General features: G+C 40.9%; 1 protein-coding gene across 2 annotated transcripts in view; it reads right to left on the reverse strand.

Annotated features, from left to right (window-relative positions):
* Positions 1-23004, reverse strand: part of SEC13 (SEC13 homolog, nuclear pore and COPII coat complex component) — a 54623-nt gene that overhangs the window by 15738 nt on the left and 15881 nt on the right. For both annotated transcript variants that reach the window (XM_079933494.1, XM_079933495.1), the window contains 3 exons: positions 1761-1894; positions 1187-1310; positions 40-186 (listed from right to left, as the gene is read on the reverse strand). In XM_079933494.1, the coding sequence (XP_079789620.1) occupies positions 40-186; positions 1187-1310; positions 1761-1894 (405 nt within the window). The remainder of the gene's footprint in view (positions 1-39; positions 187-1186; positions 1311-1760; positions 1895-23004) is intronic.

Genomic DNA, 23004 nt, shown 5'->3' on the forward strand with positions numbered 1-23004 from the left:
GGCCCTGTGTGCCATGTCATGGAAATAGGGTGTATTTACCTTATTATCTCCGCCTGAGACAGCTAGGATGTTGGCTGTGATGGACCAGCTCACATGCCATACAACATCATTGAACTTGTGCAGCAGTTTGGGGGACCACGCATTGCCCGAGGCATCATCACAGGTCCAAATGAACACTCGACCATCCTGGGAAAAGACAGGCTAGAGTCAGGAGATGGGGGCAGCAATCCTGCCCTGGTGATATCCTCTCAATCTGGAGCTATACTGGACTTTTGCAGGAATAGGGTGGGGGATTCAGGGCAAAGCACAGCCAAGGACCTCCTCAGTGTTCACATCTTTGAGGACTAATTTCCAGCCCAGCACCCTTGCTTTTATCCCTTTACCCCAGGAACACACTTCAAACTGGTCAGGAGTCTCCCAGGTTCCTTTCCTCATACTGGTTTCATCGTCCGCACCGCTAATTCTCAAATTTTCTCTGGGGCTTTCCTCACAACTGCCAAGTAACTTCGTTGTTTTGGCTCCCTCTGGCTCTGTACTTTCTCAACTGAATGGGTATTGCTGTCTAAACGCCAAGCTCAGAGAATGAGATGGGACCAAAAAACAAAACAAAACAACACACACACACACACCAAAACAAACCAAACTAAAACAGAACAAACAGAATTATGTTTTACATCATTTAAGCCTGTTCTACTTGGTCCTCTCAAATTTAGGACCAAGTAGAAAAGGCTCAAATGATGTAAAAGGCCAGGCTTAACTCTCATCTTGGGTGGTAGCATATAATTAACGGCTTATCCTTGGTCTTACTTTTGTTATCTGTCTGGGAATAGTGAGTAGGTAGATGAGCCCAAGGTCTTACAATTTCCCATTGCTCCTGGTCCTTGCTTGGGAACACTCTCAGAATGATGCCTGGGTACCTCCATTCCCTATCCACAAAAGGGTCAGGAGGGGAAACTAGTCCTGAATTTGGTCTTGCTCTTGGCTCAGTGGAAGAAAGCCACTGTGGCTTCTGACCAAGGCTTCACTGCGTGATGACAGGGCTCCAGGTGCTCCCTTATTTACAATGGCCTATAGTTGCCTGTCTCCTGCCCTTCCCCTTCAAGGATTTCCCCTAGGGGAACTGTAAGGGCTGATGGGACTTCCTGAGATTAACTAACACAGGATGCTTGCACAGGTCTGAGCTGACCTGGGAGCAGCTGGCGATGGTGCTCGTGGGCAGGCCGATGGAGGGGGCCCAGGCCACATCTCGAACCCAGTCACTGTGTGCTTCCAACTTCTGCTCTTCCTTCCACTGGCCGTCCTCTTCCTCCCTAACAGGGGAGATGGTGGGGAGAATTCAGCAGGCAGCAGCCCAGGTGCCATTCCCACACCTCCATTCCCCCCCACCCCACAGGCTCCACAGGGGTGGAGAAGCTATTCCACCTTTCTGATAACATTTGTTGAACCTACAGAATTTTATTCAGTTCACCAGCTATAAAGAAGCCCTCCAGGAAATGCTGTGTTCCTCCACAGCCAACAAGTCAGCTCTAGCAGTTGTGAATTAGGAAGAGTCAAAGCTCCTGAGTAAAGGGAAAGTTTACTTTCGGATGTTTACTTTTTTGTTTTTATTTTAAAAAGGATGTCCTCTGAGAGACTGAAGACAGTATTCTATGGGCAAAGGGAAAAAGACAGTTGATCCCGTTTCTGGTGAACTGAGGCTGAGTCATGGTAGGGTAGAAGATGAGAAGTGTCCCCTTGAGAAGTTCACCAATGCCACTTACTTCCACAGTTTGATGAGGTTGTCACAGCCGCCTGATGCAAACTTCTTGATGTAGTTGGGCTTCTGCCCAGATGGCTGGTCTATGAGGCTTCCAGGTACGACAGCAGGGGCCCAGCTGACGGCATTGCAGCCAATCTGTACGGAGGGGGAAGGGGGACTTGTGGTGACTCTGCCCCTTTGCCTGGCACAAGGATACTGCTTCTGCAGACCCAACGCTGATGTTTATTCCTTCTGCAATTCTCAGGACTGGATTATGCAGGACAGCTGTTTTAATGAACTAAGGATTAGCCACCCAGAACTCTTCTTCAAGGATTCCTAACAGTGCATGTATTTTTCAGCAACATGTATTTAAAGAAGGAATTAGGGAATCTCAGGAATCTAAGAAAAGAACATTTTCCAAACATATGAAGGGAGGGCACAGATTCAGAAAACCACACAAAGTAAATATATGGATTAATGAATTACTCTAAAGCACTCTTGTAATCACTCCCAGGTCAAGAAATAAAACGACCATTTACCCAAGAAGCCCTGTCATGTATGTCCTACCTGAATCATAGCCCCTCTGTTCTCCTGTAAGTAACCATTATTTTGATTTCTAATGTCTATTTTTTAGCTTTGTCATCCAAATGTACATCCTTAGGCACTAGTTTATTTTTGCCATTTAAAATGTTGTTTAAATTGCAATATTCTTTTTATTGAAATACAGTTGATTTGCAATACCATGTTAGTTTCAGGTGTATAGCAAAGTAATTGAGTTATACATATACACTGTCCATGATAGGTTATTACAAGATATCGAATAGAGTTCCCTGTGCTATACAGTAGATCCTTGTTGGTTATCTATTTTATATACAGTAGTATGTATCTGTTAATCCCAAACTCCTAATTTATCCTCCTCCCTTTCCCTTTTGGTAACCACTTGTTTTTTTTTTTGGCCACGCCATGCGGCATGCGGGATCTTAGTTCCCTAACCAGGGATCGAACCTGTGCCCCCTGTATTGGGAGCATGGAGTCTTAACCACTGGACCACTAGGAAGTCCTATAAATTTGTTTTCTATGTCTGTGAGTCTGTTTCTGTCTTGTTTCATTTTTTTTAAGATTCCACATGTAAGAGATATCATATGATATTTGTCTTTCTCTAACTTCATTTGTATGATAATCTCTAGGTCCATCCATGTTGCTACAAATGGCATTATTTCGTTCTTTTTATGGCTGAGTAATATTCCATTGTAAATATGTACACCACATCTTCTTTATCCATTCGTCTGGTGACGGACCCTTAGGTTGTTTCCATGTCTTGGCTATTATAAACAGTGCTGCTATGAACGTTGTGGTGCATGTGTCTTTTGGAATTAGAGTTTTTGTATTGTCTGGATATATGCCCAGGAGTGGGACTGCTGGGTCGTATGGTAGCTCTATTTTTAGTTTTTTAAGGAATCTCCATATTGTTCTCCATAGTGGCTGCATCAATTTACGTTCCCACCAGCAGTGCAGGACGGTTCCCTTTTCTCCACACTCTCTCTAGCATTTATTATTTGTAGACTTTTTGATGATGGTTATTTTGACCAGTGTGAGTAAACATTTTTTTGATGTTTCTTGCATCTTCTAATTTATAGATTCTCTGATCTTACTGGCTCAGACTCAGGTTTCTTCCCTTTGCCAAGACTACAGGTGGTGGTGTATTCCTTCATCAGGAGGCACATGATGTCAGACTGTCTCTCTTTTTATGTTATTACCACCTGTCAGTAATTTATGCCTCTCTCAATTCACTGGGCATTACAAAATGGTGATACTGTCATTCTATTCATTTCTTTGTCATTTATTACATGGAATACTCTGGACAGGGGCAATTTCACTCATTAATATTTGCTTCCCCAGGGGTACAGATCAGGTAAGAAAGGCAAGATAAATGCTTGATTCTTTCTGAACTAGTTCCGTCATTCTCCAAAGATGACTGATTCTCTTTTAAATATCAGGATGAACTCATGGAGTTAAGCATATTTGACAGGTTTCAGTTCACTGCCATTATTCTAATTTTTTACACTCCAACTGCCCATCTTTGGCAGTGTGAGCCTGTTCAAGTTAGCTCCTTTGACACAACCCTAGTATGTCAAAAAGTAGGTCAGTGATCATTTCTATCTGGTACGACAAGATGTTTGTACTTTTCCTGCCTGAGGCCTGGGATCAGCCATTTCCTCAAGAGCTCTGGTTTCTTTTAGTGAGAAATTGTATTTCAAGTGTATTTCTGGTGCTAGGGATGCTCACTGGTACATAATTATTTATTTTATTTCATTTAACACACAGCAGAATAGTCTCAGAATAATACTGTCAATATGATTACTAATAACATTAAAGAAAGTATTTGCAATGCCCTCCCCATTCCCCCCACTGTTTTTCTGGGGGGTGTTTTCATGTGCATGGTACCAGCTGCTTGTGCTGCACACTGTTTATTTAACAGTTATACTCTATCTATCTTAGCCGAGCACACGATCAGGACCTTGTTCAGTGTTAGTTCTTTACAATTAACTGTATATCTATATGGATGTCTTTCTAGTCATTTTTGTTGTCTAAAACTTATTCTTTAGTAGATACCTCAGGCAGGGCTCATGGAAACAACAGTCCTTGAGTTCTTGCATACTGGAAACAGTCTGCATTCTTTACAATCCAAATTTTTTTTGTTTTGTTTTGCGGTATGCGGGCCTCTCACTGTTGTGGCCTCTCCCATTGCGGAGCACAGGCTCCAGACGCGCAGGCTCAGCGGCCATGGCTCATGGGCCCAGCCGCTCCGCGGCATGTGGGATCCTCCCGGACCGGGGCACGAACCTGTGTCTCCTGCATCGGCAGGCAGACTCTCAACCACTGTGCCACCAGGGAAGCCCCCTACACTCCAAATTTTAAAGGAAGATCTAATTGACATTAACAGAACATAGAGTGCACAAATTGATGAACTTTGACATCAGTATACTCTGTAAAACCATCACTACAATCAAGATAACAAATGAATCTCAAAGTGATGAAAGAAAAAAAAATTCCAACCAAGAATACTCTACCTGGCAAAGTTACTGTTCAGAATTAAAGGAAAGATAGTTTTCCAGATAAGCAAAAGCTAAAGGCGTTCGCCACCACTAAAATGGCGTTACAAGAAATGTTAAAGGGACTTCTTTAAGCTGAAAAGAAAGGGTGCTAATTAGTAACAAGAAAACATATGAAAGTATAAATCTTCCATAGGTTTTATACTCATAAGGTAAATATATATTGAAGTCAATGGATTAACTGCTTATGAAGCTATTATGAAGGTTAAAAAAAATAAAACCTGTAACTACAGTACTTAAAGATACACAAGATAAAAAGATGTAAAATGTGACAACAATACATAAAAGGTGGGTGGGGGAGGGTAAAAATGTAGAGCTTTAGGGACTTCCCTAGTGGTCCAGTGGGTAAGACTCTGCACTCCCAATGCAGGCGGCCCGGGTTTGTTCCCTGGTTAGGGAACTAGATCCTACAGGCATGCTGCAACTAAGAAGTCCGCATGCTGCAACTAAGAGTCTGCATGCTACAACTAAGAAGTCTGCATGCCGCAATGAAGATCCTGCATGCTGCAATGAAGAGCTGGCATGGTGAAAATAAATAAATAAAAAATAAATATATTAAAAAAAAAAGTAGAGCTTTAGAATGGGTTCACACTTAAGTTGTAATCAACTTAAAATAGACTATTAATATGGGTTGTTATATATGTAAACTTCATTGTAAGGACAAAGCAAAAACCTACAGTAGATACACAAAAGATAACAAGAAAGGAATCTAAGCATACCATTAAAGGTCATCAAACCACAAAGGAAGAGAGCAAAAGAACTATAAAAAGCCAGAAAAAAACCAAAATGGCAATAAGTGCATACCTATCTATAATTACTTTAAATGTAAATGGACTAAATTCTCCAATCAAAAGACATCATAGAGTGGCTGACTGGATTAAAAAAACAAGAACCATCTGTGTGCTGCCTACAAGAAACTCACTTCAGATTTAAGGACACACACAGACTGAAAAAAGAAGGGATAGAAAAAGATATTCCATGCAAATGGAAACCAAAAAAGCTGGGGTAGCTATACTTATATCAGACAAAATAGACTTTAATACAGGGACTGTAATAAGAGACAAAGAAAGGCATTAGATAATGATAAAGGAGTCAATTCAACAAGAGGATGTAACATTTGTAAACATTTATGCACTCAACACAGGAAAACCAAAATATATAAAGCAAATACTAACAGACTTAAAAGGAGATATAGGCAGCAATATAATAATAGTAGGGTTATGTCAATGGATAGATCATCCAGACAGAAAATGGCCTTAAAGGCACATTAGACCAGATGGACTTTACAAATATATAGAGAACGTTCCATCCAAAAGTAGCAGAATACAGGCATACCTCACTTTATTGTGTCTGTTTCATTGCGCTTGATAGACACTGAGTTCTTCACAAACTGAAAGTTGTGGCAACCCTATGTCAAGCAAGTCAATTGGCATCATTTTTCCAACAGCATTTACTCACTTCCTGTCTGTGTGTCACATTTTGGTAATTCTCGCAATAGTTGAAACTTATTCGTTATTACATTTGTTTTGTTGACCTGTGATGAATGATCTTTGATGTTACTGATGCAAAAAGATTATGACTTGCTAAAGGCTCAGATGATGGTTAGCTTTTTCACCTATAAAGCATTTCTAAATTAAAGTATGTACATTGTTTTAGACATAATGCTATTATTGTACACTCAGTAGACTAGGAGAGTTTAAACATAACCTTTATGTGCATTGGGAAATCAGAAAATTCATGTAACTCCCTTTATTGTGATATTCGCTTTATTGTGGTGGTCTGGAACCGAACGTGCACTATCTCCATGGTATGCCTGTATACTTTCTTCTCAAGTACACATGGAACATTATCCAGGATAGATCATATGTTAGGCCAAAAAAAGTCTTAATAAATTTAAGAAGACTGAAATCCTATCAAGCATCTTTTCTGACCAAAATGATATGAAACTAGAAATCAATTACAAGAAGAAAACTGGAAAATCCACAAATATGTGTAGAATAAACAACATGCTACTGAACAACCAATGGGTTAACAAAGAAATCAAAAGAGTAATAAAAAAAATACTTTCAGACAACTGAAAATGCAAATACAACACACCAAAATTTATGGGATGCAGTAAAAGTAGTTCTAAGAGGGAAGTTCACAGAGATAAATACCCACCTGAAGAAACAAACAAACAAACAAGATCTCAAAAACACCCTAACTTTATACCTCAAGGAACCAGAAAAAGAACAAATGAAGCCCAAAGTCAGTGGAAGGAAGGAAACAACAAAAATCAGAGGAGAAATAAATGAAATACAGACTGACACCACAAAAATACAAAGGATCATCAGAGTCTACTATGAACAATAATATGCAAACAAATGACAACCTAGAAGTAATGGATAGATTCCTAGAAACACAGAACATTCCAAGACTGAATCATGAAGAAACAGAAAATCTACACAGGCCAATAACGATGAACAAAGATGGTAAAATCCTCAACAAAATACCAGCAAACCAAATTCAACAATACATTAAAAGGATCATACACCATGATCAAGTGAGATGTATTCCAGGGATGCAAGGCTGGTTTACCACCCACAAATCAATCCAGGTGATACACAACATTAACAAAATGAAGGATAAAAATCATATAATTATCTCAATAGATGCAGAGAAAGCATTTGATTAAAGTCAGCATCCATTTATGATAAAACTCTCAACGAAGTGGGTATAGAAGGTATGTACCTCAACATAATAGAGGCCATATATGACAAGCCCATAGCTAACATCAATAGTGAAAAGCTGAAAGCTTTTCCTCTAAGATCAGGAACAGGACAAAGATGTCCATGCTTGCCACTTTTACTCATTAAAGTATTAGAAGTCCCAACCAGAGCAATCAAGCAAGAAGAAGAAAATAAAAGCCATCCAGATTGGAAAGGAAAATGTAAAACTCAGTATTTGGAGATGACGTGATATTATATATAGAACATCCTCAAGACTCCACTAAAAAACTGTTAGAAATAATAAACGAATTTAATAAACCTGCAGGAAACAAAATCAATGTACAAAAAACTCTTGCATTTCTATACACTACCAATGAACTATCAGAAAAGAAATTATGAAAACAACCCATTTACAATTGCATCAAAAAGAATAAAATACCGGGCTTCCCTGGTGGCGCAGTGGTTGCGAGTCCGCCTGCCGATGCAGGGGACATGGGTTCGTGCCCTGGTCTGGGAAGATCCCATATGCCGCGGAGTGGCTGGGCCTGTGGGCCATGGCTGCTGAGCCTGCGTGTCCGGAGCCTGTGCTCCGCAACGGGAGAGGCCACAACAGTGAGAGGCCCACGAACCACAAAAAAAAAAAAAAAAAAAAAAGAATAAAATACCTAGGAATGAATTTAACCAATGAGGGGAAAGACCTGCACACTGAGGACAATGATGAAAGAAATTAAAGACAACACAAATGAAAGATATTCATGCAGATGGATTGGAAGAAATATTGCTAAAGTGTCCATACTACCCAAAGCAATCTACAGATTCCATGCAATTTCTATCAAAATTCCAATGCCACCTTTCACAGTACAATCCTAAAATATAAATTGTTTGTTTAGAACAAACAATCCTAAAATTTGTATGGAATCACAAAAGACCCCTTTATTAAAAAGATACAGTAATCAAAGAGTATGGTATTGGCATTAAAAACAGACACATACTCTTTACAACATTGTTACTGGCTATCTACAATTTACTTGTCTACCTGATATTTTCTACCATCATTAAAATGTAAAACAAAAACAAAAAACCAACAAAAAATCAACCAGACACATAGATCAATGAACAGAACAGAGAACCCAGAAATAAACCCATGCATATGTGGCCAATTAATTTATGATAAAGGAGCCAAGAATATACAATGGGGAAAGGACAGTCTCTTCAACAGACAGTGTGGGGAAAACTTGACAGCCACATACAAAAGAACGAAACTGGACCACTATCTTACACTGTACATAAAAATGAACTCAAAATGGATTAAAGAATGTGAGACCTGAAGCCATAAAACTCCTAGAGGCAAACATAGGTGCTAAGCTCCTTGACATTGATCTTGGTGATGATTTTCTGGGTCTGACTCCAAAAGCAAAGGCAACATAAGCAAAAATAAGGGGAACTACATCAAACAAAAAGCTTCTGTACAGCAAAAGAAATCATCAACAAAGTGAAAAGGCAACCTATGGAAAGGGAAAAAATATTTGTAAATCATGTATCTAATAAGGGGTCAATATCAAAAATATAAAAGAATTCATACAACTCAATAGTAAAACCAAATAATTCAACTTAAAAATGGCAGAGGATCTGAATATATGGTTTTCCCAAGAAGATACACAGATGGGTCAACAAGTACATGAAAAAATGTTCAACATCACTAATCATCAGGGAAATGCAAATCAAAACCACAATAAGATATCACCTCACATCTGTCAAAAATAGCTAAGGTTTCCGGGAAGATGGCGGAAGAGTAAGACGCGGGGATCACCTTCCTCCCCACAGATACACCAGAAATACATCTACACGTGGAACAACTCCTATAGAACATCTACTGAACGCTGGCAGAAGACCTCAGACCTCCCAAAAGCCAAGAAACTCCCCATGTACCTGGGTAGGGCAAAAGAAAAAAGAATAAACAGAGACAAAAGGATAGGGACGGGACCTGCACCAGTGGGAGGGAGCCGTGAAGGAGGAAAGGTTTTCACACACTAGGAAGCCCCTTCGCGGGTGGAGATTGCGGGTGGCAGAGGGGGAAAGCTTCCGAGCCGCGGAGGAGAGCACAGCAACAGGGGTGCGGCGGACAAAGCGGAGAGATTCCCGCACAGAGGATCGGTGCCGACCAGCACTCAGCAGCCCGAGAGGCTTGTCTGCTCACCCCGCCGGGGCGGGCGGGGCTGGGAGTTGAGACTCCGGCTTCGGTCGGAGCGCAGGGAGAGGACTGGGGTTGGCGGCGTGAACACAGCCTGCAGGGGGTTAGTGCGCCACGGCTGGCCAGGAGGGAGTCCAGGGAAAAGTCTAGACCTGCCGAAGAGGCAAGAGCCTTTTTCTTCCCTCTTTGTTTCCTGGTGCAAGAGGAGAGGGGATTAAGAGCACTGCTTAAAGGAGCTCGAGACGGGCGCTAGCCGCGGCTAAAAGCGTGGACCCCAGAGACAGGCATGAGACGCTAGGGCTGCTGCTGCCGCCACCAAAAAGCCTGTGTGTGAACACAGGTCACTATCCACGCACCCCTTCCGGGGAGCCTGTGCAGCCCGCCACTGCCAGGGTCCCGGGAACCAGCGACAACTCCCACAGGAGAATGCACGGCGCGCCTCAGGCTGGTGCAACGTCACGCTGGCTTCTGCCGCCACAGGCTCGCCCCGCACTCCGTGCCCCTCCCTCCCCCCAGCCTGAGTGAGCCAGAGCCCCTGAATCAGCTGCTCCTTTAACCCCACCCTGTCTGAGCAAAGAACAGACGCCCTCCAGTGACCTACAGCAGAGGCGGGACCAAATCCAAAGCTGAGCCCCTGGGAGCTGTGAGAACAAAGAAGAGAAAGGGAAATCTCTCCCAGCAGCCTCAGAAACAGCGGATTAAAGCTCCACAATCAATTTGCTGTACCCTGCATCTGTGGAATACATGAATAGACAACGAATCATCCCAAATCGAGGAGGTGGACTTTGAGAGCAAGATTTATGATATTTTCCCCTTTTCCTCTTTTTGTGAGTGTGTATGCTTCTATGTGAGATTTTGTCTGTATAGCTTTGCTTCCACCATTTGTCCTAGGGCTCTATCCGTCTGTTTTTTTTTTTCTCTTAATAATTACTTTTTATTTTAATAACTTTATTATATTTTATCTTACTTTATTTTATCTTACTTTATCTTCTTTCTTTTTTTCTTCCTTCCCTCCCTCCTCCCTCCCTCCCTCCCTCCTTCCTTCCTTTCTTTCTTTCTTCTACTAATTCTATTTTTTCTCCCTTTTATTCTGAGCCGTGTGGATGAAAGGCTCGGTGCTGCAGCCAGGAGTCATGCTGTGCCTCTGAGGTGGGAGAGCCAACTTCAGGACACTGGTCCACAAGAGACCTCGCAGCTCCATATAATATCAAGCGGTGAAAATCTCCCAGAGATCTCCATCTCAACACCAGCACCCAGCTTCACTCAACGATCAGCAAGCTACAGTGCTGAACATCCTATGCCAAACAACTAGCAGGACAGGAACACAACCCCACACATTAGCAGAGAGGCTGCCTAAAATCATAAGCCCACAGACAACCCAAAACACAGCACCAGACGTGGACCTGCCCATCAGAAAGACAAGATCCAGCCTCATCCACCAGAACACAGGCACTAGTCCCCTCCACCAGGAAGCCTACACAACCCACTGAACCAACCTTAGCCACTGGCGACCGACAACAAAAACAATGGGAACTACGAACCTGCAGCCTGCAAAAAGGAGACCCCAAACACAGTAAGATAAGCAAAATGAGAAGACAGAAAAACACACAGCAGATGAAGGAGCAAGATAAAAACCCATCAGACCTAACAAATGAAGAGGAAATAGGCAGTCTACCTGAAAAAGAATTCAGAATAATGATAGTAAAGATGATCTAGAATCTTGGAAATAGAATAGACAAAATGCAAGAAACATTTAACAAGGACCTAAAAGAACTAAAGATGAAACAAGCAATGATGAACAACACGATAAATGAAATGAAAAATACTCTAGAAGGGATCAATAGCAGAATAACTGAGGCAGAAGAACGGATAAGTGACCTGGAAGATAAAATAGTGGAAATAACTACTGCAGAGCAGAATAAAGAAAAAAGAATGAAAAGAACTGAGGACAGTCTCAGAGACCTCTGGGACAACGTTAAACGCACCAACATTCGAATTATAGGGGTTCCAGAAGAAGAAGAGAAAAAGAAAGGGACTGAGAAAATATTTGAAGAGATTATAGTTGAAAACTTCCCTAATATGGGAAAGGAAATAGTTAATCAAGTCCAGGAAGCACAGAGAGTCCCATACAGGATAAATCCAAGGAGAAACATGCCAAGACACATATTAATCAAACTGTCAAAAATTAAATACAAAGAAAACATATTAAAAGCAGCAAGGGGGGGCTTCCCTGGTGGCGCAGTGGTTGGGAGTCCGCCTGCCGATGCAGGGGACGCGGGTTCGTGCCCCTGTCCAGGAGGATCCCACGTGCTGCGGAGCGGCTGGGCCCGTGAGCCATGGCCGCTGGGCCTGCGCATCCGGAGCCTGTGCTCCGCGGCGGGAGAGGCCACAACAGTGAGAGGCCCGCGTACCGCAAAAAAAAAAAAAAAAAAAAAAAGCAGCAAGGGAAAAACAACAAATAACACACAAAGGAATCCCCATAAAGTTAACAGCTTATCTTTCAGCAGAAACTCTGCAAGCCAGAAGGGACTGGCAGGACATATTTAAAGTGATGAAGGAGAAAAACCTGCAACCAAGATTACTCTACCCAGCAAGGATCTCATTCAGATTTGATGGAGAAATTAAAACCTTTATAGACAAGCAAAAGCTGAGAGAGTTCAGCACTACCAAACCAGCTCTACAACAACTGCTAAAGGAACTTCTCTAGGCAAGAAACACAAGAGGAGGAAAAGACCTACAATAACAAACCCAAAACAATTAAGAAAATGGGAATAGGAACATACATGTCGATAATTACCTTAAATGTAAATGGACTAAACGCTCCCATCAAAAGACACAGATTGGCTGAATGGATACAAAAACAAGACCCATATATTTGCTGTCTACAAGAGACCCACTTCAGACCTAGAGACACATACAGACTGAAAGTAAGGAGATGGAAAAAGATATTTCATGCAAATGGAAACCAAAAGAAAGCTGGAGTAGCAATTCTCATATCAGACAAAATAGACTTTAAAATAAAGACTATTACAAGAGACAAAAAAGGACACTACATAATGATCAAGGGATCAAAACAAGAAGAAGATATAACAATTGTAAATATTTATGCACCCAACATAGGAGCACCTCAATACATAAGGCAAATACTAACAGCCATAAAAGGGGAAATCGACAGTAACACATTCATAGTAGGGGACTTTAACACCCCACTTTCACCAATGGACAGATCATCCAAAATGAAAATAAATAAGGAAACACAAGCTTTAAATGATACATTAAACAAGATGGAATTAATTGATATTTATAGGACATTCCACCCAAAAACAACAGAATACACATTTTTCTCTAGTGCTCATTGAACATTCTCCAGGATAGATCATATCTTGGGTCACAAATCAAGCCTTGGTAAATTTAAGAAAATCGAAATTGTATCAAGTATCTTTTCCAACCACAACGCTATGAGACTAGATATCAATTACAGGAAAAGATCTGTAAAAAATACAAACACATGGAGGCTAAACAATACACTACTTAATAAAAAAGTGATCACTGAAGAAATCAAAGAGGAAATTAAAAAATACCTAGAAACAAATGACAATGGAGACACGACGACCCAAAATCTATGGGATGCAGCAAAAGCAGTTCTAAGAAGGAAGTTTATAGCAATACAATCCTACCTTAAGAAACAGGAAACATCTCGAATAAACAACCTAAACTTGCACCTAAAGCAATTAGAGAAAGAAGAACAAAAAAAACCCCAAAGTTCGCAGAAGGAAAGAAATCATAAAGATCAGATCAGAAATAAATGAAAAAGAAACGAAGGAAACGATAGCAAAGATCAGTAAAACTAAAAGCTGGTTCTTTGAGAAGATAAACAAAATTGACAAACCATTAGCCAGACTCATCAAGAAAAAAAGGGAGAAGACTCAACAGAATTAGAAATGAAAAAGGAGAAGTAACAACTGACACTGCAGAAATACAAAAGATCATGAGAGATTACTACAAGCAACTCTATGCGAATAAAATGGACAACCTGGAGGAAATGGACAAATTCTTAGAAATGCACAATCTGCCAAGACTGAATCAGGAAGAAAGAGAAAATATGAACAGACCAATCACAAGCATTGAAATTGAAACTGTGATTAAAAATCTTCCAACAAACAAAAGCCCAGGACCAGATGGCTTCACAGGTGAATTCTATCAAACATTTAGAGAAGAGCTAACACCTACCCTTCTCAAACTCTTCCAAAACATAGCAGAGGGAGGAACACTCCTAAACTCATTCTACAAGGCCACCATCACCCTGATACCAAAACCAAACAAGGATGTCACAAAGAAAGAAAACTAGAGGCCAATATCACTGATGAACATAGATGCAAAAATCCTCAACAAAATACCAGCAAACAGAATACAACAGCACATTAAACGGATCATACACCATGATCAAGTGGGGTTTATTCCAGGAATGCAAGGATTCTTCGATATACGCAAATCAATCAACGTGATACACCATATTAACAAACTGAAGGAGAAAAACCATATGATCATCTCAATAGATGCAGAGAAAGCTTTCGACAAAATTCAACACCCATTTAAAAATCCTGCAGAAAGTAGGCATAGAGGGAACTTTCCTCAACATAATAAAGGCCATATATGACAAACCCACAGCCAACATCGTCCTCAATGGTGAAAAACTGAAAGCATTTCCACTAAGATCAGGAACAAGACAAGGTTGCCCACTCTCACCACTCTTATTCAACATAGTTTTGGAAGTTTTAGCCACAGCAATCAGAGAAGAAAAGGAAATAAAAGGAATCCAAATCGGAAAAGAAGTAAAGCTGTCACTGTTTGCAGATGACATGATACTATACATAGAGAATCCTAAACATGCTACCAGAAAACTGCTAGAGCTAATCAATGAATTTGGTAAAATAGCAGGATACAAAATTAATGCACAGAAATCTCTGGCATTCCTATACACTAATGATGAAAAATCTGAAAGTGAAATCAAGAAAACACTCCCATTTACCATTGCAACAAAAAGAATAAAATATCTAGGAATAAACCTACCTAAGGAGACAAAAGACCTGTATGCAGAAAATTATAAGACACTGATGAAAGAAATTAAAGATGATACAAATAGATGGAGAGATATACCATGTTCTTGGATTGGAAGAATCAACATTGTGAAAATGTCTCTAACTACCCAAAGCAATCTACAGATTCAATGCAATCCCTATCAAACTACCAATGGCATTTTTCACAGAACTAGAACAAAAAATTTCACAATTTGTATGGAAACACAAAAGACCCCAAATAGCCAAAGCAATCTTGAGAACGAAAAACGGAGCTGGAGGAATCAGGCTCCCTGACTTCAGACTATACTACAAAGCTACAGTAATCAAGACAGTATGGTACTGGCACAAAAACATAAAGATAGATCAATGGAACAGGATAGAAAGCCCAGAGATAAACCCACGCACATATGGTCACCTTATCTTTGATAAAGGAGGCAGGAATGTACAGTGGAGAAAGGACAGCCTCTTCGATAAGTGGTGCTGGGAAAACTGGACAGGTACATGTAAAAGTATGAAATTAGATCACTCCCTAATACCATACACAAAAACAAGCTCAAAATGGATTAAAGACCTAAATGTAAGGCCAGAAACTATCAAACTCTTAGAGGAAAACATAGGCAGGACACTCTATGACATAAATCACAGCAAGATCCTTTTTGACCCACCTCCTAGAGAAATGGAAATAAAAACAAAAATACACAAATGGGACCTAATGAAACTTCAAAGCTTTTGCACAGCAAAGGAAACCATAAACAAGACCAAAAGACAACCCTCAGAATGGGAGAAAATATTTGCAAATGAAGCAACTGACAAAGGATTAATCTCCAAAATTTATAAGCAGCTCATGCAGCTTAATAACAAAAAAACAACCAACCCAATCCAGAAATCGGCAGAAGACCTAAATAGACATTTCTCCAAAGAAGATATACAGACTGCCAACAAACATGAAAGAATGCTCAACATCATTAGTCATTAGAGAAATGCAAATCAAAACTACAATGAGATATCATCTCATACCAGTCAGAATGGCCATCATCAAAAAATCTACAAACAATAAATTCTGGAAAGGGTGTGGAGAAAAGGGAACCCTCTTGTACTGTTGGTGGGAATGTAAATTGATACAGCCACTGTGGAGAACAGTATGGAGGTTCCTTAAAAAACTACAAATAGAACTACCATATGACCCAGCAATCCCACTACTGGGCATATACCCTGAGAAAACCATAATTCAAAAAGAGTCATATACCAAAATGTTCATTGCAGCTCTATTTACAATAGCCCAGAGATGGAAACAACCTAAGTGTCCATCATCAGATGAATGGATAAAGAAGATGTGGCACATATATACAATGGAATATTACTCAGCCATAAAAAGAAACGAAATTGAGCTATTTGTAATGAGGTGGATAGACCTGGAGTCTGTCATACAGAGTGAAGTAAATCAGAAAGAGAGAGACAAATACCATATGCTAACACATATATATGGAATTTAAGAAAACAATGTCATGAAGAACCTAGGGGCAAGACAGGAATAAAGACACAGACCTACTAAAGAATGGACTTGAGGATATGGGGAGGGGGAAGGGTAAGCTGTGACAAAGCGAGAGAGAGGCATCGACATATATACACTACCAAACGTAAGGTAGTTAGCTAGTGGGAAGCAGCCGCATAGCACAGGGAGATCAGCTCGGTGCTTTGTGATCGCCTGGAGGGGTGGGATAGGGAGGGTGGGAGGGAGGGAGACGCAAGAGGGAAGAGATATGGGAACATATGTATATACATAACTGATTCATTTTGTTGTAAAGCAGAAACTAACACACCATTGTAAAGCAATTATACTCCAATAAAGATGTTAAAAAAAAAAGAATAGCTATTATCAAACAGACAAGAAACAGCAAGTGTGGAGAAAAGGGAACCTCTTTGTGCACAGTTGGTGAGAATGTAAATTGGTGCAGCCACTATGCAAAACAGTATGGAGGATCCTCAAAAAATGAAAAATAGAACTATCTTATGACCCAGCAATTCCACTTCTGGCTATTAATACCAAAAACCAAATAAAAACCCAACAAAACTCCCTTAATTCAAAATATATCTGCACTCCCCCATCCTCACTGCAGCATTATTTATAATAGCCAAGATATGCAAACAAGCTAAGTGTCCATCAGTGGATGAATGGATAAATAGGTGGGGTGTGTACACACACACACAGGAACATTATTCAGCCATAAAAAAAGAATGAAATCTTACCATCTGCAACAACATGGATGGTCCTTGAGGGCATAATGCTAAGTGAAATAAGTCAGAAAGAAAAAGACAAAAACTGTATGATCTAACTTACATGTGAAATTAATAAAAACCCCCAAGCTCATGGATACAAAGAACAGATTGGTGGTTTCCAGAAGTGGGGATGAGGGATGGGCAAAATGGGTGAAAGAGGTCAAAAGGTACAACCTTTCAGTTATAACAGCCTATAGGCTCTGGTGCCAGGACGCCTCAGGCTAAACAACCAACAGGGCGGGAACACAACCCCACCCATCAGCATACAGGCTGCCTAAAATCTTCCTGAGCCCACAGCCGGCCCTGCCCACCAGAAGTGCAAGACCCAGCTCCGTCCACCAGTCCCTCCCATCAAGAAGCCTGCAGAAGCCTCTCAGACCAGCCTCATCCACCAGAAGCAGGAAGAACTACAAACCTGCAGCCTGCAGAACAGAAAACACAATCACAGAAAGTTAGACAAAATGAGACGGCAGAGGAGTATGTCCCAGACAAAGGAACAAGATAAACCCCCAGAACAACAACTAAGTGAACTGGAGATAGGCAATACACCCAAAAAAGAATTCAGAGTACTGATAGTAAAGATGATCCAAGATCTTGGAAAAAGAATGGAGGCACAGACTGAGAAGATACAAGAAATGTTTAATAAAGGGCTAGAAGATCTAAAGGACAAAGAGAGATGAAAAATACAATAACTGAAATGAAAAATAAACTAGAAGGAATCAATAGAATAAGTGAGGCAGAAGAACGGTTAAGTGAGCTGGAAGACGGAATGGTGGAAATCACTGCCACGGAACAGAATAAAGAAAAAAGAATGAAAAGAAATGAAGACAGTCTAAGAGACCTCTGCCACAACATTAAATGCAGCAACATTCATATTATGGGAGTCCCAGAAGGAGAAGAGAGAGAAAGGACCTGAAAAAATATTTGAAGAGATAATAGCTGAAGACTTCCCTAACATGGGAAAGGAAACAGTCACCCAAGTGCAGGAAGTGCAGAGTCCCAGGCAGAATAAACCCAAGGAGGAACAGGCTGAGACACATAATAATCAAAATGACAAAAATTAAAGACAGAGAAAATATTACAAGCAACAAGGAAAAAAAAAAATAACACACAAGGGGAATTCCCATAAGGTTATCAGCTGATTTTTAAGCAGAAACCCTGCAGGCCAGAAGGGAGTGGCACAGTATATTTAAAGTGATGAAAGGGAAGAACCTACAACCAAGAATACTGTACCCAGCAAGGCTCTCATTCAGATTCGATGGAGAAATCACAAGCTTTACTGACAAGCAAAAGCTAAGAGGTTTCAGCACCACCAGACAGCTTTGCAACAAATGGTAGAGGAACTTCTCTAGGTGCGGGAAAAAAAGGCCACAACTAGAAACAGGAAAATTACGAATAGAAAAGCTCACCGGTAAAGGCATACATACAGTAAAGGTAGGAAATCATTCGCACACAAATATGACATCAAAACCAGCAATCATGAGAAGAGGAGAGGACAAATGCAGGATACTGGAAATGCATTTAAAATGAAAAGACCAGCAACTTAAAACAACCTTGTTTATATATAGACTGCTATATCAAAACCTCATGGTAACCACAAACTGAAAATCTACAATAGATATACACACACAAAAAAGAAAAAGGAATCCAAACGCAACACTAAAGTTAGTCATCAAATCACAAGAGAAAACCAAAGGAGGATGGGGAGAAAAAAGACCTACAAAAACAAATCCACAACAATTAGCAAAATGGCAATAAGAACATACATATCAGTAATTACCTCAAACATAAGCAGATTAAATGCTCCAACCAAAAGACACAGACTGGCTGAATGGATACAAACTTTCAGTTATAAAATAAGTAAGTCATAGGGATGTGATGTACAGCTTGGTGACTAGTTAATACCTCAAGAAAAAAAAGAAGTGATTAGTTAATACCTCAATTAAAAAAAAGAAGTGATTAGAAAGATAATTACTGGTAAAGAAGAGAATGAACACATCTATCATCCCCAAGTTTCCTGGAATCCCTGTGCAATCCATCTGTGCTGCCCACCTCCCTACGCTCAGCAACCACTGATCTGCTGTCACTACAGTTTGCTTTTCCATACTATGAAATCACAGTATGTACATTGTCTGATTTTTTTCCAGTCAGCATAATTATTTTAAAATTCATTTATCTCGTGTTTATCAATAGTCATTTCTTTTTATTGCGAGGTAGCATTTCTGTAGTACGGATATACCACAATTTGTTGACCCATTCACCTGTTCATACTCATTTGGATTATTTCCAGGTTTTGGCTATTAAAGTTGCTGTGAACTTTGGTATTTAAGTCTTTGTGTGAACTTGAAAGTCAGCTTCGCTAGTTATAAATCCTTGGCTCACACATTCTTACCTTGAGTATTGTAAATGTGTTCTCCACTTTCTCGTGCACAGATCATTGCTGTTGAAAAGCAAGATAATCCAGTTGTTTCCCTTGTAAGTTACATGGCTCCTTTTGCCTAGATGCCCAAAGGACTTTTTTTTTTTCCTTTAAGGCCAGTAATTTCACTATACTTAGGCCTTTTTGCTGGTGATTCTGGGTTGATAGTCTTAAGTATAGGGTATGCTCTCTCAATATGTAGTTTCAAATATGGTTTTTAAATTTTAAGGTAGTTTTCTTGAATCAGTTTTTAGTATTTGTTCTGTTTTCTTCTTCTGGACACCTAATATTCACATTTGATCTCTGCTTGTCTTCACTTTTTGTCAAAATCTTTTTATTTCTTTTTTCCCTTTTTCACACTATTTCTCTTAAGGCATTATCTGTTGTGTTTATTTGCTCTGGTATTCCTTCTAGTTTAGTCTTTATTTATGAAATAATTTTTAATTTCTAACTCTTTCCTGAGTTCTGTCACCTCATTTCTTCTGAGTCTTTCAAATTTTGATTTATGCTATTTTTAAATGTCTTATGTTATTTAAAAAAACTCTCTTAGCTTGACTGGAAATAGCGGGTGACAACTGGTTGTTTTTGTGGGCATGTCTTTCTTTCACTGCCCGTGAGAATGTTATTCTGCATATTCATTTTTTCTTAAAGGAAAAAACTTTCTTAAAGGAAAACTTCTGAGACTTCACCTCAAATACTTCTTTTTTCTTTTTTTGCGGTACGTGGGCCTCTCACTGTTGTGGCCTCTCCCGTTGCGGAGCACAAGCTCCGGACGCGCAGGCTCAGCGGCCATGGCTCACGGGCCCAGCCACTCCGCGGCATGTAGGATCTTCCCGGACCGGGGCATGAACCCGTGTCCCCTGCATCGGCAGGCAGACTCTCAACCACTGTACCACCAGGGAAGCCCTTCTTTGTTATTTTTAAGTGAAATTAGTTTCCCTGATCAAATGAGGTTCAGGAAAGCCTTTCTAAGTTCAGAAGTGTCTGTTTTTGTGTAGTAGTAACAAATGTGACAGCTTGCTTCTGGGATTTCATGGCTCTGTTCCTCTCCCCCACTCTGGTCTATATCCTCTCTTTCCTTTTAGTGTGTGTCCCCCTCTGGCTCTGTGTCCCTCTGCTCACAAGAGGCACTATTGTGGAAGCAAGCCCAGTGGGTCATGAGGGTCCGATTTCTCCAAGTCCCTTTAGTCTCTCTTTTGGTGGGCCCCCTGCGCTCACCTGGTATGAGGTCATGCAACCCCCAGGCCCCATGTCAGTTCTCCAAAGGAGATACAAATAGCCAATAAGCACGTGAAAAGATGCCCAACACCATTAGTCATTGGAGAAATGCAAATCAAAACCACAATAAGGTACTACTTCACACCCACTTGGATGGCTATCATCAAAAAGAAGACAAAAAGAAAAAAAAAAAAGAAGACAAGTGTTGGCAAGGATGTGGCGAAACTGAAATCCTCATACACTGCTGGCAGGAATGTAAAATGGTGCAGTTAATTTGGATAACAGTTAGCAGTACTTCAAAAAGTTAAACACAGAGATTCCATGACTTGGCAATTTTACTCCCAAGAAAGTTCAAAACACAAAAACGGACACACAAATGTTTGTAGGAGCATTATTCATAATAGCTGAAAATGATCACTAACTGATGAATGGCAAAATAAAATGTGTATATTCACACAATGGAATATTATTCAGCCATAAGAAGGCATGAAGCACCGATATATGCTATGATATGGATGAACCTTGAAAACATGCTACGTGAAAGAAGTCAGTCACAAAAGACCACATACTGTATAACTCCATTCACAGGAAATGTCCAGAATAGGCAAGTCCATACAGACAGAAGGCAGATTAGCATTGCTTGGGGCTAGGGGTAGGGTGGGGTGGAGAGCGACTGCTAATGGGGTTTCTTTTCGGGTGATGAAAAAGATCTGGATACTAGAAGTGAGAGTTGTACAACTTCGTGAGTATATTAAAAACTACAGAACTGTATACTTTTAAAAAAGGGTGAATTTTATGATATGTGAATTTTATCTTACTTTTAAAAAAAGTTACAAACAAAAGTACAAAATTCCTGCTGCTGTTTGCCAACTGGCCAGCAATGCTTTCCAGTGAACACCTGTTGGCTCTTCTGGGGGTACTCCTCAGGTGTGGTGGAAGGCATCGCATTACTTCTTCCTCCTGCTCGGATGCCAATACCTCACAGTCTTGCGGCTGTCGGTGGTCCACTGCTCTCTGCTTGTATTTTGGAGTTTGTGGAAATACCTTGCTACCCAATTTTGTTGTTAACTGCTGTTCAGGAGGTTTTGGTTTTGCTACCTAGTTGCTCTGCTGGTTTCTACGCAAAGACTGGAAAAGACTCAAGCACTATGTTGCCATTCCCCACCATCTTCCCAGAAGCCTCTCAGCCTATTCAGTTTTGCAAGTTAGTCAGCAGATGGGGATCACAGGGTCCCAAGTAACAAGACCCTGAGACAGGCTCCTGGGGCCTTGAAGGCTGGGCAGGCTATGGACCCCATGAATTTGAGAACTGCAGAAGTAAGTACAGCGTCAAACTTGGGGCTGCTGACTTCCATCTGCATAGTTTTCAGAAGTGCTGGGGCCATGAAAGCTGGACTGCTGTGTAGACAGAAGGTAGATGGATTCCAGGATTCTAACCTCAGCACAGTACCTTCTCTAAGTCACTTACTTTTTCTAAGCCTCACTTACCTAATCATAAAATGAGAACAGGACTGGTGGCCTTGCAAATCTGTACATTTGTTATTTTTTCTTTCATTCACAAACATTTGAGAGGATTACATGACATACAATAGACGCTCAAGAAATGTGAGATTTCCCCTCACTGTCCACCGTGCTTGCTTTCTTTCTTTTTTTAAATTTACTTTATTTTTGGCTGCGTTGGGTCTTTGTTGCTGCATGCGGGCTCTCTCTAGTTGCGGCAAGTGGGGGCTATTCTTCATTGTGGTGTGTGGGCTTCTCATTGCAATGGCTTCTCTTGTTGCAGAGCATGGGCTCTAGGCACGCGGGCTTCAGCAGTTGTGGTGCACGGGCTCAGCAGTTGTGGCTCGCGGGCTCTCGAGTGCAGGCTCAGTAGTTGTGGCGCACGGGGCTTAGCTGCTCCATAGCATGTGGGATCTTCCTTGATGAGGGCTCGAACTCGTGTCCCCTGCATCAGCAGGTGGATTCGTAACCACTGCGCCACCAAGGAAGCCCCACTGTGCTTTCTTGACTGTTTTAAACTTAATGTCCAATGACTATATGTAGAAAACTAAATTCCTATTTTTTTTTTTTTTTTTTTGCGGTACGCGGCCCTCTCACTGCTGTGGTCTCTCCCGTTGCGGAGCACAGGCTCCGGACGCGCAGGCCCAGCGGCCATGGCTCACGGGCCCAGCCACTCCGCGGCATGCGGGATCTTCCTGGACCAGGGCACGAACCCATGTCCCCTGCATCGGCAGGCGGACTCTCCATCACTGCGCCACCAGG

The sequence above is a fragment of the Stenella coeruleoalba genome (assembly GCF_951394435.1).
Source record: "Stenella coeruleoalba genome assembly, chromosome: 10".
Lineage (NCBI taxonomy): Eukaryota > Metazoa > Chordata > Mammalia > Artiodactyla > Delphinidae > Stenella > Stenella coeruleoalba.